At 46.1% G+C, this 17,154-nt stretch overlaps 1 protein-coding gene across 2 annotated transcripts; it reads left to right on the top strand.

The window, feature by feature from the left end:
• The first annotated feature begins 2,175 nt into the window (after positions 1-2,175).
• Positions 2,176-16,632, top strand: TMEM159 (transmembrane protein 159). 2 transcript variants are annotated; one of them, XM_038762474.1, is made up of 5 exons: positions 2,176-2,301; positions 8,580-8,766; positions 14,161-14,329; positions 14,739-14,877; positions 15,763-16,632. In XM_038762474.1, exons 2-5 carry the CDS (start codon positions 8,614-8,616, stop codon positions 15,845-15,847), a joined length of 546 nt encoding a protein of 181 aa, XP_038618402.1. In that variant the 5' UTR covers positions 2,176-2,301; positions 8,580-8,613; the 3' UTR covers positions 15,848-16,632. The 2 variants fall into 2 exon arrangements, with proteins under 2 accessions (XP_038618402.1, XP_038618401.1); XM_038762473.1 differs by lacking the exon at positions 2,176-2,301 and adding an exon at positions 5,078-5,134.
• The last annotated feature ends 522 nt before the right edge of the window (positions 16,633-17,154 follow it).

Below are 17,154 nucleotides of genomic sequence, written 5' to 3'. Positions count from 1 at the left end.
GGTTCCCCAATCCAGCATGAATTGGCATCTGTTCACTTTTGTGCACCCCTCAAACTGCACTCTCCAATTTTCCCTTTCCTATGTGCTCAGCCCCAGTGTTTCCACTGGGGTGGCAGGATCAGGGGGATTGTGGGGGTGGCCTAAGGCTGGAAGTGGTACTTAAAGAGCCACAGATAGAGAGGTGGGCAAAGGAGGCAAGGTTGGTGAAGAGGGCACAGTTGAGGGCCTTTATTTTCAAGGCAAAGGAGAGGAGGCTCGTGTGATAGCCTGGGACAAAAAGAGTGGGTCTAGAGTTCCAACGTCATGGTAGGAGTTGAGATCCGAGTTTGTGAGGGAAAAGGTAGTTGGTGAGGTGGCAGATTAGAGGGATGAGGTCAGAGAGTGGTAAATTGGAATTGGTTAGGTTAGAGATTTGTGCCTGTGGTGGTATTTGAAGTGGGATGAAGCAGCACTGAGACATGAAAGGAACTGGGTGTCTGGCAGGTGGGAGGGATCATCGGGGTGGAAGTTGAAATCCCCTAGAAATAGAGTGAGAGAAGAGAGAGAGAGCAGCATCAAAATCAGTCGGAAATGTAGAGGTGGGGCTAGGAAGGAGGACGATGATAGGGACTAGATGAGGAGAATGATAAAGGCAGAGCAGGTGGGATTCAAAGGAAAAGAAGGGGGTGAAATAAAGTCAAAGTAACTCTGGGGGGTGAGGAGCAGCCTTGACTCCTACTTCATCCCCTTGAGATAAGGAGAGTGGAAGAAGAGAAACCCTCCCAACTAATCAATTGATTATATTTATTGAATGCTTACTACGTCCAGAGCACTGTTCAAAGCACTTGGGAGAGTAAAATATAACAATATAACAGACACATTCCCTTCCCCCAAAGAGCTTACAGTCAAAAAGGGGAGACAGAAATTAATATAAACAAATTATGGTTACATACATAAGCGCTGTGGGGCTGAAGGGCAGAGGCGGGTAAAAGGAGCAAATCAAGGAGATGCAGAAGGGAGTGGGAGAAAATGAAATGAGGGCTTACTCGGGGAAGGCCTCTTGGAGAAGATGGGCCTTCAATAAGGCTTTGAAGGTGAAGAGCATGATTGTCCTTCAGATATGAGGAGGAAAGCCGTTCCAGGCCAGCGGCAGGACGTGGGCAAGAGGTCTGCATCGAGATAGGCGACATAGATCAGTAGGGATCAGTGACAGCAGTAGCCCGACCCCTCCTCCTCTAGACTGTAACCTTGCTGTGGGCAGGGAGTGTGTCTGTGGACTCTGCTATACTGTACTCTCCCAAGCGCTTAATATAATGCTCTGCACACAGTAAGCATTCAATAAATGCAATTGAATGATAGGGAGGGCGAATCATCAGAAGAAAGCTAAGTCTCAGTGATAGCAAGGAGGGGTGAGCAGGCTAGGAAAGGGTCAAAAATGAAGGAGTTTGGCTGCGGTGGAACAAGTGTTCCACAAACCTCAGTGGAATGGAGTCAGGAAAGGATAGCAGGAAAGAAAAACAGAGTGAGCATGGGGTTCAAGGATTCGTTGTAACATATCAATCAAGCTGTACTAAGTGCTTGGGAGAGTACAGTATAACAATATCAAATGCTGCTTTTTGTGGGGGGGGAGGCAGTGGGAGGGAGAACTGGGTTGGGGGAGAGGCAGTGGGAGAAAGAGATTAAGTTGTTCAGGCTGTCCAGTACAAGATCTTCCTTCCCTGCCAAATACAGCAGTTCCCCCACCCTTCTAAGATTTGCCAAGACCTTCGATCTCCTCTGATCCCCTGAGGTGGGGGGCAGAGGGAAGGAAGGGGCAGCAGTGGCTTATTTCTAGGTGGTGACAAGGAATACTTAGCCAGGAACTGGTGGCTCAAGCCCCAGATCTTCAGACCAGTGCAAGAGTGGTCCAGTTTGATGGTGACAATGCCAAGGATGAGTTTGCATCCGTGAATGTGTCTTTAAGATGGAATCACAGCACGTGCTGTGATTGGGGTTTGCCTAAACATGCCAACTCCATGGGGGCAGCCTGAATCATTGTCCCCATAGTTTCTCCCAGAAGGAGCAAACGGGTTCTTTCAATCCCAAAGCTCTTTGGGAAGGACTTCCAGCCATGTTCATTCTGGGTCACCAACAAGACCCGAGATTTTCCAAGTAGAGCTAAAGCAACCTCAAACTGTGTCTTTCCCCCCTTTTCAGGTCTTCAAAGCCAAAACTGAAAAGTTGGGTTTGTCAAAGCTGATCAAAAAAGGGGGAAGAAGGAAGACTGAACTCGGGCGTCTAAAATGCTCTAGAGCTCTACAGAAACGAACAAGGAAAAATAAGGTAATGGTGGAGAGTAAGAAAATGGGGGTTGGGAAGACCTCGCACTCTCCCAATCCTCCACCCTCCGGGAACCAGCCATCTCGCAAAGCCTCCTCAAGATGTAAGCTCACTATGGGCAGGGAATTTTCTATTATACCCTGTTACTGTACCTCCAAAGTGCTCGGTATAATGCTCTGCACACGCTAAGCGCTCAATAAATACGACTGACCTTGCAATAGGGTGTACCCAGTCGGGCTGCGTTACTCCCAAGTAGAGTAACCAGTGTTTAGTAGAGTACCTCATCATCACCATCATCATCATCAATCGTATTTATTGAGCGCTTACTGTGTGCAGAGTACTGTACTAAGCGCTTGGGAAGTCCAAGTTGGCAACATATAGAGACAGTTCCTACCCAACAGTGGGCTCACAGTCTAAAAGGGGGAGACAGAGAACAAAACCAAACATACTAAGAAAATAAAATAAATAGAATAGATATGTACAAGTAAAATAAATAAATAGAGTAATAAATATGTACAAACATATATACATATATGCAGGTGCTGTGGGGAAGGGAAGGAGGTAAGATGGGGGGATGGAGAGGGGGATGAGGGGGAGAGGAAGGAAGGGGCTCAGTACCTGGAACATAGTAAGCGCTTAACGAATACCATAATTATTACTTATTATATGCACCCACGAGAGGTCCTCGACCGCTTCCCTCCTGTGAGCCAAGCGCTCCCACCCGCCTTCGTCTTTCTTACCCAGGGCTCTGCTGCGGCCCACCCACGTGCCCACTGTGCCCGTGGGGCTGTGGCTCAGTGGAAAGGGCACAGGCCTTGGGAAGCAGAGGTTCTAATCCCGACTCCGCCACTTGTCAGCTGTGTGACTTTGGGCAAGTCACTTCACTTCTCTGAGCCTCAGTGTACCTCATCTGTAAAACGGGGGTTAAGGCTGTGTGAGCCGCCCGTGGGACAACCGGATCACCTTGTAACCTCCCCAGCGCTTAGAACAGTGCTCTGCACATAGTAAGCGCTTAATAAATGCCATCATTATTATTCTCTCCCTCTCTCCCTCCCCGCTGATGGTGTCCCGCCCTTCCTCCTCATCGCCCCGCCCCTCTTCTCTCTCTCTCTCTCTCTCTCTCTGTCTCTCCCCCCCCCCCCCCCCCCCCCGCCCGCTGCCGGTGTCCCGCTCCGTCTCCTCGTCGCCCTCTCCTCCCTCCCCGCTGCCGGTGTCCCGCCCCTCCTCTCTCTCTGTCTCCGCGCTGACGGTGTCCCTCTCCTCTTCCTCGTCGCCCTCTCCTCTCCCTTTCCCTTTCCCTTTCCGTGTGCGCTGACGGTGCCCCGCCCCTCCTCTCTCTCCCTCTCTCCATCTGTCCTTGTCTGTGTCTGTCCCTGCGCTGACCCTGTCCCGCCCGCCCTCCTCTTCGCCCGCTACTCTGTCTCTGTCTGTCTCTCTCTCTCTCTGCGCTGCCAGCGTCCCGCCCCTCCTCTCTGTCTGTCTCTCCCTCTCCCTCCCCGCTGACGGTTCCCCGCCCCTTCTCTCTCCCCTCCCTCCCTCTCCCCCTCCCTATTTCCTCTCTCTCTCTCTCTCTCTCTCACTCTCTCTCTCTCTCTCTCTCTCCCTCTCTCTCTCTCTCTCTCTCTCTCTCTCTCTCTCTCTCTCTCTCTCTCTCTCACTCCCTCCCTCCCTCCCTCCCTCCCTCCCTCCCTCTCCCTCTCCCTCTCCCTCTCTCTCCCTCTCCCTCTCTCCCCCTCTCTCTCCCCCCCCCCTCTCTCCCTCCTCCCTCTCTCCCCCCTCCCTCTCTCCCCCTCTCTCCCTCTCTCCCTCCCTCTCTCCCTCTCCCCCCTCTCTCCCTCTCTCTCCCCCTCTCTCTCCCTCTCTCCCCCCTCTCTCCCCCCCCTCTCTCCCCCCTCCCTCTCCCTCTCTCCCTCCCTCTCCCTCTCTCCCTCTCTCCCTCCCTCTCTCCCTCTCTCTCTCCCCCCTCTCTCCCCCTCCCCCCTCCCCCTCTCTCCCCCTCCCCTCCCCCCTCTCTCCCCCTACCCCTCCCCCTCCCCCTCTCTCCCTCTCTCTCTCTCCCTCTCCTATCTCTCTCTCCCTCTTCCTCCCTCCCTCTCCCTCCCTCTCTCCCTCCTCCCTCTTCCTCCATCAATCAATCGTATTTATTGAGCGCTTACTGTGTGCAGAGCACTGTACTAAGCGCTTGGTAAGTACAGGAGCTTGGTACTAAGCTCCTCCCTCCCTCTCCCTCTCCCCCTCCCTCCGTCTTTCCCCCCCTCCCTCTCCCTCCCTCTCCTCCCTCTCTCCCTCCCTCTCCCCCCTCCCTCTCCCTCCCTCTCCTCCCTCTCTCCCTCCCTCTCTCCCTCCCTCCCTCCTCCATCTCTCCCCCCTCCCTCTCTCCCCCTCCCTCTCTCCCTCCCTCCCCCTCCCTCTCTCCCTCTCTCCCTCCCCTCCCTCCCTCCCTCCCTCTCTCTCTCTCCTCCCTCCCCTCCCCTCCCTCTCCCTCCCCCCTCCCTCCCTCCTCCCTCTCTCCCTCCTCCCTCCCTCTCCGTCTCCCTCCTCCTCCCTCCCTCCCCCCCCTCCTCCCCCGCCCCCGGCTGACGTTGCCCCACCCTTCTTGTGTGTGCGTCTCTCTGTCTGTCTGCACTGCCGGCACCCCGCCCCTCCTCTGTGTGTGTGTGTGTGTGTGTTTGTGTGTGTGTGTGCCCGCCCCCGCCCCCCCCCCCCATTTCCCCGGTGGCGCTGCGGGGGGTCCGGTGCCCCGCGGACCCGCTCCGGTCACCACCCACCCACCCACCCACCGGGCCGACGACCAGGAGGAGGACGAGGAGGAGGAGGAGGAGGAGGCCGAGGCGGGGTGAGGTCGTTGGGCGGGGGGCAGAGGGGCCCCACGGCCTGCAGAAGGGGGGGGGGGGGTGATGGGGGGGCGGACAGTTGGGGTCCCCCGTTGGGATAGCATGGCAAGTCAGCACCTGTATATATGTATATATATATATATACAGTATATACCCGCATATATTACATACCGTATATATACCCGTATATATATGTATATATATATATACAGTATACCCGTATATATTAAGCGCATAGTACAGTGCTCTGCACACAGTAAGCGCTCAATAAATACGATTTCTGATGAAATACGATTGATGATATATGTTTGTACATATTTATTACTCTATTTATTTTACTTCTACCTCTCTATTTATTGTAGTTTGTTAGTATGTTTGGTTTTGTTCTCTGTCTCCCCCTTCTAGACTGTGAGCCCGCTGTTGGGTATAAGCGCGTAGTACAGTGCTCTGCACACAGTAAGCGCTCAATAAATACGATTGATGATGAAATACGATTGATGATATATGTTTGTACGTATTTATTACTCTATTTATTTTACTTGTACCTCTCTATTCTATTTACTGTAGTCTGTTAGTATGTTTGGTTTTGTCCTCTGTCTCCCCCTACTAGACTGTGAGCCCACTGTTGGGTAGGGATCGTCTCTACATGTTGCCAGCTTGGACTTCCCAAGCGCTTAGTCCAGTGCTCTGCACACAGTAAGCGCTCAATAAATACGATTGACTGATTGGTTGACTGTCTCTATATGTTGCCAGCTTGGACTTCCCAAGCGCTTAGTCCAGTGCTCTGCACACAGTAAGCGCTCAATAAATACGATTGATTGATTGGTTGACTGTCTCTATATGTTGCCAGCTTGGACTTCCCAAGCGCTTAGTCCAGTGCTCTGCACACAGTAAGTGCTCAGTAAATACGATTGATTGATTGATTGATCGCACAGCCCCCCGACCCCCACCCGCTCTTTATTTCTTCTTCCTTCACAGCTTGGCCCACCCTCACTTCCCTCCTTCCTTCACCGGCCTACGGGCTTGGGGGACACCCAACAACTGGCGCTCGGGGGGTCGTGAGAGGGTCCGGGGAGCCGAGGAGGGCCTCGTAGACACCATGGTATTCATTCATTCAATCCTACTTATTGAGCGCTTACTGTGTGCAGAGCACTGGACCTTTAAGGGATCGCTTACTGTGTGCAGAGCACTGGACTAAAGTATATCCATGGTGGTGTTTCAGAAACACATTGGTGGAGGAAAGGTACACACTCGCATGTTTTGCTTTGTACATTCATATTTATTGAGCGCTTACTGTGTGCAGAGCACTGGACTAAGGGATCTATGATGGTGTTTCAAAAACATATTGGTGGAGGAAAGGTACACACCCGCATGTTTTGTTTTGTTCATTCATATTTATTGAGCGCTTACTGTGTGCAGAGCACTGGACTAGGATCTATGATGGTGTTTCAAAAACACATTGGTGGAGGAAAGGTACACACCCGCACGTTTTGTTTTGTTCATATTTATTGAGCGCTTACTGTGTGCAGAGCACTGGACTAAGGGATCTATGACGGTGTTCCAAAAACACACTGGTGGTGGAAAGGTACACACCCGCATGTTTTGTTCATTCATTCATATTTATTGAGCGCTTACTGTGTGCAGAGCACTGGACTAAGGTATATCTATGATCAATCAATCAATCGTATTGAGCGCTTACTGTGTGCAGAGCACTGTACTAAGCGCTTGGGAAGTACAAGTTGGCAACATATAGAGACAGTCCCTACCCAACAGTGGGCTCACAGTCTAAAAGGGGGAGACATGATGGTGTTTCAAAAACACATTGGTGGAGGAAAGGTACACACCCACATGTTTTGTTTTGTTCATTCATTCAGTCATATTTATTGAGCGCTTACTGTGTGCAGAGCACTGGACTAAGTGCTTGGGAAGTACAAGTTGGCAACATAGAGAGACGGTCCCTACCCAACCGTGGGCTCACAGTCTGGAAGGGGGAGACAGACAACAAAATAATAATAATAATAATAATAATAATGGCATTTATTAAGCGCTTACTATGTGCAAAGCACTGTTCTAAGCGCTTGACAAAACAAAACATATTAACAAAATAAAATAAATAGAATAAATATGTAAGCACTCAATAAGTACGATTGAATGAATGAATGAATGTACATATTTATTCTATTTATTTTATTTGGTTAATATGTTTTGTTGTCTGTCTCCCCCTTCTATACTGTGAGCCCACTGTTGGGTAGAGACCGTCTCTATATGTTGCCAGCTTGTGTTTCCCAAGTGCTTAGTACAGTGCTCCGCACACAGTAAGCGCTCAATAAATACGATTGAATGAATGAATGTACAAGTAAAATAAATAGAGTAATAAATATGTACAAACATATGTACATACATACAGGTGCTGTGGAGAGGGGAAGGAGGTAAGACGAGGGAGGGAGGAGGGGAAGAGGAAGGAGGGGGCTCAGTCTGGGAAGGCGTCCCGGAGGAGGTTTTGTTGTCTGTCTCCCCCTTCTAGACTGTGAGCCCGTTGCTGGGTAGAGACCGTCTCTATATATTGCCAACTTGTACTTCCCAAGCGCTTAGTACAGTGCCCTGCACACAGTAAGCACTCAATAAATACGATTGAATGAATGAATGAATCTGCCAAGCTAGCTCTCTTCTTACTGAGAGCTCACCTCCTCCAGGAGGCCTTCCCAGACTGAGCACCCTTTTTCTCTCCTCCTCCCCATCCCACCCCCTGCCCTCCCTCCTTCCCCTCCCCATAGCACTTGTATATATTTGTACAGATTTATTACTCTATTCATTTTATATTTGTACATATTTACTATTTTATTTTGTTAATGATGTGCATATAGCTATACTTCTATTTATTCTGACGGTTTTGACACCCGTCTACATGTTTTGTTTTGTTGTCTGTCTCCCCCTTCTAGACTGTGAGCCCGTTGTTGGGTAGGGCCTGTCTCTATATGTTGCCGACTTGTACTTCCCAAGTGCTTAGCAAAGTGCCCTGCACACAGTAAGCGCTCAATAAATACGATTGATTGAATGAATGAATGAATTAAAAAAATTGATGGCATTTGTTAAGCGCTTACTATGTGCCAAGCACTGTTCTAAGCGCTGGGGGGGATACAAGGTAATCAGGTTGTCCCACATGGGGCTCCCAATCAAGCAATCAGTATCATAATAGCAGTCTTGTCGAATCATCACTGCTGTAGTACAAGAATGAAGGAAATGCCCATCTCCTAAAAACCCTAAGTGCTAAGTGGGTCAGTTGGGGGTTTGAGTGAAAGGGAGACAGATTGATTTCACAGAAACCTCATCTTGGTTCCTCTCAAAGGATGTGATCCCTCTCTACATTCAACACGACTCCTCAGTTACCTAGTACTCCGAGTAGATTGTGACTCCCCCCCCACCCTTTTTTTTCCTACTACCATCAAGGAAAAGAAGCACAGTCATACGAAATCGTTCCCCTATGGAGTACCAGTCATTTGAAACCCAGAAGCACAAACTGACAAGCAAAGGATTCAAGATGGTGAATACCGAGGCCAAAAGTACGTCCCGAGACTTACAGGAGTTACAGAAGAAGGTGCTTGCGTGGATAGACTCCATCAGGAGCAACCCTAAGGTGAGTCACAGATCATCTTTGAGTTTTGATGCTGTGGGCCTTCTGCTGCTGGAATATTACCTCTCATTTAAAAAAAATATTTAGCAGGTATTGTATGAATTATCTATGACTATCCTTATGAGGAAATATATTCGCCATCTAACCTAATGTTGTATTACAAACTGCTAGACTCTTCAAGAGCAGTTCTTTTTATTGAAAGGACTTTTAGAGCATCACTGGGTTCAACCTCACTGATGCCACTCAAACGGTTCGTTCATTTATTCATTCAGTCATTTATTGAGCACTTACTGTGTACAGAGCACTGGACTAAGCACTTGGGAGAGTACAACTCAACAATAAACAGATATATTCCCTGCCCACAATGAGCGGACAGTCTTGGGGGGGGAAGACATCAATATAAATTAATAAATTACAGATATGTACATAAGTTCTGTGGGGCTGGGAGAGGGGGAAGAACAAAGGGAGCAAATGGTTGTTATGTAGTACAGCACAAACTGTGTCTACTACCTTTATTGTCCTCTCCCAAGTGCACAGTACAGTGTTTATGCACACTGACACTCAAGTCAATTAATCATATTTCTTGAGCGCCTACTATGTGCAGAGCACTGTGTTAAGCACTTGGGGGAATACAATAAATCAGAATTAGCACTGGTTGATTTTCCAGGGCCATTATTAAGTTTTTATGACCCCAATTTTACTGGCAGTATTTTAGGAAAAGAGACTATGAAAGGGCCCACCCCATCATCAAAAATAAAGAACATTATATGTAAAACTTACATTTTTGAAGGAGACTTCAAGCTGCCCAAGCACCTGCTTTGTACTCAGCTGAAATGCAGTAATCATTTCCCCTCAAGGCCCTACTGAGAGCTCACCTCCTCCAGGAGGCCTTCCCAGACTAAGCCCCCTCCTTCCTCTCCCCCTCCTCCCCCTCGCCTTACCTCCTTCCCTTCCCCACAGCACCTGTATATATGTTTGTACATATTTATTACTCTATTCATTTTACTTGTACATATTCTATTTATTTTATTTTGTTAATATGTTTTGTTTTGTTCTCTGTCTCCCCCTTCTAGACTGTGAGCCCACTGTTGGGTAGGGACCGTCTCTATATGTTGCCAGCCTGTACTTCCCAAGCGCTTAGTACAGTGCTCTGCACACAGTAAGTGCTCAATAAATATGATTGAATGAATGAATGAATAATCATAAACAGGAGAGACAGAAGAAATACTTTAAAGGCATAAGGGAAGCAGCATGGTCTAGTGGATAGAGCATGGGCCTGGACGTCAGAAGGACTTATGTTCTAATTCTGGCTCTGCCATTTATCCGCTTTGTGACCTTGGGCAAGTCACTTCACTTATTTGTGCCTCAGTTACCTCATCTGTAGAATGGGGATTAAGACTGAACCCATGGGGGACAGGGACTGTGTCCAACCCAATTTGCTTGTATCTACCCCAGTGCTTAGTACAGTGCTTGGCACATAGTGCTTAACAAAAGCCACAATTATTATTATTATTTTATCTACACCAGTGCTTAGAACAGTGTCTGACATGTAGTGAGCGCTTAACAAATACCATAAAAAACAATAAGCAAAATGTTAAATGATCTGTCATAGAAATAGATAGTTGGGATACAATAGCAGAAGACAGAGCAGCCTGATGTCCAACAGTTAGAAGAGGGGTGACTATCGTAGGGTAGAAACGTGCCTTTTGGAAGATTGTGATATCAAAAGGGAGACATGAAAACAGTGCCAGGCATTCTGAGTGGCAAATGCAAAAAGAGATTAATCTTATCATGCACACTATGTGAAAGATAGTATAGATCACTCATTGTTTTAATCTGTTTTTTGTCCACTGACAAAAACTCATACTCAGTAATGCCATTTTTGAACCTGAATATTTATGGGACAGATATTACTCCATGTAAACAGATATATTCTGAAGCCTGTCTACATAGGATCTGTAAAGCAATTCTGTACCATCGATATTCTACATGCAAAGAAAAAACAATTACTAAGCATTAGAATAGAAACAGAAAATGGGTCATCAATCAGTGATATATACTGAATGCTTTCTGTATGTGGAGCTGTACTAAATGCTTCGTAACAGACTCGGTAGATACACACTGTCTGCCCAGCACGAGTTTTGAAAACTAAGAGGTTGGCATTTTCCAGCAAAAGCACCGGACTCTCCACCGTACTCTGAAGTTGATGGATAAAACTTCTGGGCGTGTGGCATTCACACTGATTTACTCATCAATCAAACATTCAGTCTGAGTTTCCTCCAGCTCAATTAACCTAAATGGTTTTGGTCAAGCCCATACTTGATGGTAAGGGGTTCTAGATGGACAGAACAATCAATGGTATTTATTGAGTGCTTACTGTGTGCAGAGCACTGTCCTAAACATTTGGGAGAGTACAATGCAGCAGAGTTGGTAGACATTTCCTACTCACCGTGAGCTTAAAGTCTACAGCTTACAAACCCAATCTTCTAATATGCCCAGCAACCATCTCATTCCACTGGTAACTTGTAAACTCACCTGGAAACTAGTAACCTCACTTTGAACCTAATAGAAGAGCAGTTTCTAAATCCTATGTCTGAACCAAAGACACCCTAAGAGTACACAACTGTTACATTTGCAACAGGCATAGGGTTCTCAAGGACATAAAAGGGGTGTGCAATGTAGGGAAAAGGATAAGTGGGTTAAGACTCATGCCATTACTAGTAATCCACCACACTCAGGACACTTCTGAAAAAACACCAGATAGGGGTCTTTTGAGCCTAGGGAATGCAAAAATACCAATCACATTGCCCTCATAGTACACTATACAAACTAAGCATGGAGTGCCAAAGTAGAGCCTTTCAAAGGATGCAGAAAAACTTGTGTGACTTGTTGCTGTTGAGGCATTATAAGACCCCTCTTTGTGTTAAGCACTGGGGAACAAAGTGCAACTGATTTCACAGAAATCCTTTCCACCTCAGTGCCCCCAACTCCGTGACTGACCTCACAAGTATAAGGAATGGTAGCATTCCATCTTCCGGGGGACAACCACATCCCTGCACCCAGGATTTGTCTGTTGGGAAGGAAAATGGAGGTGGGAAGACTTACCCCTGAGATAAAGAATAAGATTTCAGAATCTAAGTGGGGCAGACTTGAAAAAAGAGCAGCACAGGCCCAGCAGGGAGAATCTGCTCCTGCCAACAGAACAGTTGTCTCTTTGGGGTCAGCTTGGGTAATATGTCCTTCCCCGATTCACTCAGACCTTTGAATCACACAGACCTGCAAGAATGCAGAGCTGACGACTGACAACAGAAGCTAGTGAATAATATTGGTTTGTATGGTCTGGTGCTCTTTCTCCTCCCCACCTCCCCCACCAACCCTCCTGTGGGAATGATTCCTATTTAGATGACCTAGATGTGGAGAGAGAGAGTTTGATGGTGAACATGGGTTCACCCCAGGACCCAGTGGGAGGGAATGAGAGTTTCTGTGATCATTTGGGGCTGACAAGGGAGGAGCTTTGGAGCCATTCAAGTAGAACAGTAGCAAGTGGCATGTCTTGGCTACCTGACCACTGGCAAGGCATGTAGATGGGACAGTAGCAGAGAATTTAAACCAAGTAAGTCCCCCTCTATAGCTGATCTTTTTTCCCTAGACACTAAAGAACCTCTAAGCATATGTGCTGGCTTCATGAGGGTAATTACTCCCAACAGCCTCCAAATTGAAGGGATTCCAAGACTTTTGAATTCTCCTCTCCTGAAACATTTTGGAATGCCACCACCCGAGGAGCCATATGTCCAGGCAGGAGACTTATCTAGGGGAAAGAAGAAGGGAGCCTAAATGCAAAATGATGGTCTCACTGTTCTTCAGCATGATCTGCCAAGCTGGTGGGGAGAGAGGGGAGTGACTGAAACTGCCATTCACCTTCATTTTGCTATTTTGAGCACGGGAGCAAGTGGCAGGCTAAGGGGTGGGAAGAAGAGTAAATGCTGACTATCACTATGGTTAAAATTAGTTAAAATGCATCCCTGTATAAAGCATAAGAAAAGATTATTTGACAAGATACTTGGAGCATGTTTCAGTTTTCTGAGAAGATTCATTGGGCTGGAAATTGCAGGTTGAGATCACTCAACCTAGTGTTCTGCCTTCAGGAAAGCCTATACCTAAATCATTCTAGTAAGATATAGAGTTACCATATCTGAAATTTCTCTTCCCTTCCCTATCCTTTTCCACACAGCTCAATCAGATCATGTCACAAGGTTTCAGAACCTATGAAATACAATCTTACTTAGGGCCCTATTTATCTCATGCTCTTTATGAATCTTTTCCGCAAAGCCTGCTTAATTGCAAGCTACTACTGTGTTTTCAGGTTAACAAGTGGTAGTTATCTTTACTTCTCTACATTGGTACAGGTTAGAATGCTCCACCTTCTGTATTTAACTGATTGCTTGCAACTTACTTTCCTTCTGGTCTTGCTTTAGAAGACCTTTAGGGACATTGGCAGTGCTCTGTTCGGAAGGGGTAAAACAAAAGCTTACAGTCCTGGGACTCTTTTAGTGTCCCAGTTCAAAGGGCTTTAAGTCAGAAAAGGCCCTTTTCTTGACCATGCTCATTCTAATCAACAGCCAGGGATACTCCTTCCTGCCCCCTGCCAATGGTAAAGACCACCCTACAGGGGACCACTATTGTGTAATGAGCCATGCTCTGCTCTGAAACATTTTCTAGACTCAGAAGAGCTACTTGCATGAAATTTTTTTTCACCAGGCTGAAATACATCTTGTGAGAGTTGAGCCACCAAAGGACTACTTAAAGGATAATTTGGATTGCCATTCTCATGAGGTGTCAACTTAAACCATTTATTAAACCTGGAAGTATTAAAGGTAGTCAGTTCACAGCTCAGTAAAGATTCAACATTCACTAGTCAATAGGATCAAGTCCAAGGGGAAAAGATGATCTCTATGGGTTGAGAGAATTTCTAGGACTCCTGGGATCGTGGTCAAGGTCATTCCCAGACTCTAGCACTTTCCCCTCTGTTGGCGACTTGCTGTTGTATGTTTCCTGATACGTACACACATTCAGTAATGTTGCAAGCGCTTAGTACAGTGCTCTGCACACAGTAAGCGCTCAATAAATACGATTGATTGATTGCAAGGTCTGGACTGAACTCTTTCACAAAATATTTCACTGGCCAAAATTTTTGTAGCTGTCGGCTTAATCGTGTTCATCAATACAACATACCCTCACAATTCTGATACTGTTTTCACTGACTGGCTGCTACTCTGACCTTGATTATGGATAGAATTACAAACTGAGGCCCAAAGCCCTTGGAACAATTTTCAACTCAGAAGGAGCTGAAAAACAGTCTAAACTGGGAAGTAATGCTGTTTTCTTTTTTATCCTCAGGTGATCACTTTCATGAATTCTCCACTCGGTCAATATTTGGACAAACATCCCTTTATCTCCCTCACCTTGCTGGTGTTTATTACAGTCTCCACCATTCCAGTGGTGATCTTTCTGCTACTTGTGGTTGTGACAGCCATTGCTGCCTGCGTTGGGGTTATATTAATGGAAGGTATTTCATTCTCCTATTTTATCTCTTGTAAAAGTGCCAAAATGCCTTATGACCAAGTGCCTTTTATCATCCTTCCTCTCTTCCCGCTTCCTCTCACTGCAGAAGTGGTAGATTGAAATGAAAAAGTGTACCAGGCTCTTGAGCTGTGACCTCAGACAAGGGGACTTGAAATCTCTGTTCTAGTTTCTCCATCCACTTTTTCTTTTCCTCCTTAATCCTGATTTTAGAATAGCTCATTGATTGCTTTACCTGGAAAGCAGCATGTAATTACAAAGTACTAGTGTTGGAGCTCTGTCTTTCTTCTCCAGTGCAGGAAGTGTCTAAAGTGGCCAAATATTCAATAGTGGACAGATTAAATTGAGTAGGGTGAGGGTGATGTGCTCCTATAACTTCTGCCTTTCTCTTCTAGGTGTGGTCATATCTGTAGGTGGCTTAACTCTGCTATGTGTGCTCTGTGGATTGGGTTTTGTCTCCCTGGCCATGTCTGGGGCCCTCAGTATGTGCTACGTGGTGGGTTCAGGCCTGATCAATTACTGGTTCCCTCCCACGTAAGTATCAACAGAGGAAAACGTTCTGTTAAAGTTGTAAAAAAAATTATGTGTTCATTTCTAGAGCCAGATGTAGAAATGGCAGGTACCGGCAACCCTTCTTCAACCAGGATCCTGAGATCCCCAGACTATACAAACTGTTGATTTGATCTCGCCTGGGGTTATATTGGTCCTGAAGAAACAGTACTTGAATTTTTGGTAGATCAGCACCAGAAGCCATATGCAGCCCCCAGGAGGTGTTTCTGTAGATTGAGTATGTACTTCTGCTCTGAATGGGAAGGACACTCCCACTGTCCTAACTTTAGGATAGAGAAAACCCAAAGTGCGTAGGCCTTAAAAGTATCTAAGCAGGTTGGTTTTCTTGTAACTGTAAATGATCACATTTGAGGCAACATGATACAGGACTGAGGAAAGGCCTGAAAATCCAGGGGATTACACCTTCCTGATGCCAGAGAAGCAGCGTGGCTCAGTGGAAAGAGCTTGGGCTTTGGAGTCAGAGGTCATGGGTTCAAATCCCAGCTCTGCCTATTGTCAGCTATGTGACTTTGGGCAAGTCACTTCTCTGTGCCTCAGTTACCTCATTTGTAAAATGGGGATTAAGACTGTGAGCCCCCGTGGGGCCTGATCTCCTTGTAACCTCCCCAGTGCTTAGAACAGTGCACATAGTAAGCGCTTAATAAATGCCATTATTATTATTATTATTATTTTGCTACTGATTCTGTGAGGTTTAGAAAAGGCACTGAACCTTCCTAGATCTGTTTCCTTACCTGTAAAATGGAGTAGCTATTGGGAGCAGTAAAGCAGATTTTCCTGCTCAAAGTGCTCAAAGACATCTTGCTGTGCAAGGCCCTAGAACTTATTGCTTTTTTTTTTTTATCCAAACAGCACAGCAGAGCATCAACAAGTCATTGGAAGTAACTGCCAGAAGGCCATGAATTCTTCTGGGTTTGAGCCTTCCAGGAGTAACTGAGCAGAACCAGGGTTTGTGGCAACTCACTGTATCATATCATTTTGGATCTGGACTCTTGGCTGGGGGAGGGGGAAAAAGAAAATGAGGAAAGGAGGGCTCAGTTTTAGCATATCTGTAAGTTTTTTTTTTAACCATTTGCAGTATAGATTATTGCATGGTTGGTGGACAGATGGGGGTTTGAGTAAGGAATGTGGCATGGAGTAAGGTTACACTTCAATATACAAAATGAGATAACCATTTTAACAGGAAGAATCCAAAAGTGCTGAATTCCACCCTGGTCCTGCCACCCTTTTGTGAACCACCACCACCACCACAAAAATCCATCAACTTTATGGAGATTTTGATCCATTATCCCAGGATAGAAGTAAAAACCATAAGCCTTGGAAATTGCCTTTTAGGTTCTAACCATGAGATACTTCAAGCAAATAAAAGAGGTCATTCATATCTTGGGTATTTGAAGATGAGAAAACAAAGTCTTTATTTGCCTTTATTCAAATATCATTTTTTAGGGCCATCCTGGTTTATATGACATTGAAAAGTACTTTAAGTGAACTGTAAGGTCAAAGATCCTTTTTAAATTTCTCTCCCAGGAATATTCTGGGTAAATTGTAAGTCACCTTATGTTACATCAAAAAAAGCTTATGTATTGTTTAAATAAGTGCCATATAAAGTCATTGCTTTGCAAACTCCTGTGGAAAATAAACAAATGCTTTAGTACTTCTGCAGCACTGGTAAAGACATCTGCAATGCTGTTGAGTTTAATAAAATATTTATTTTGGCTCAAACTCTCAGAACTGCTGGAACCCATAGTTTTCCTACACTTACTCATATAAAGAGGTATTCTGTCTAAAGGGAACCTATTTTAGAGACTTTGGTAAATAAGGGCATGGGCTATGAATGCAGAGATATGAATGGGGTCCTATAAGTACCTGAGAACTGATTTTCTGTATTCCCTTCATGGGGTATCAATGGTATTTACTGAGCACTTACTGTGTGCAGTGCACTGTATTAAGCACTTGGGAGAATACAAAGGAGTTGGTAGACATGTTCCCTGTCTCCAGTGAACTATGAAGTAGTTCAACATTCTATTAAAGACAGTTTCTAGACTATATGCTCTTTGTGGGCAGGGAATGTCTTTTATATTGCTACATTGTGCTCTCCTAAGTGCTTACTACAGTGGTCTATAAACAGTAAGTGCTCAGATATGATTGACCGGGTGGGTCTGATTTTTCAGCCCCTCTTTAGCTCACCGAGTTTCTAAATTGACTTTGCACCTTTGAGTTCCTTTCCAAGTGGGGAAAAAGGAG

The sequence above is a fragment of the Tachyglossus aculeatus genome, chromosome 21 (assembly GCF_015852505.1).
Source record: "Tachyglossus aculeatus isolate mTacAcu1 chromosome 21, mTacAcu1.pri, whole genome shotgun sequence".
In the NCBI taxonomy this organism is placed as follows: domain Eukaryota; kingdom Metazoa; phylum Chordata; class Mammalia; order Monotremata; family Tachyglossidae; genus Tachyglossus; species Tachyglossus aculeatus.
Note: the sequence above shows the minus strand (reverse complement) of the source record. Positions and strands in the feature narration are given on the sequence as shown.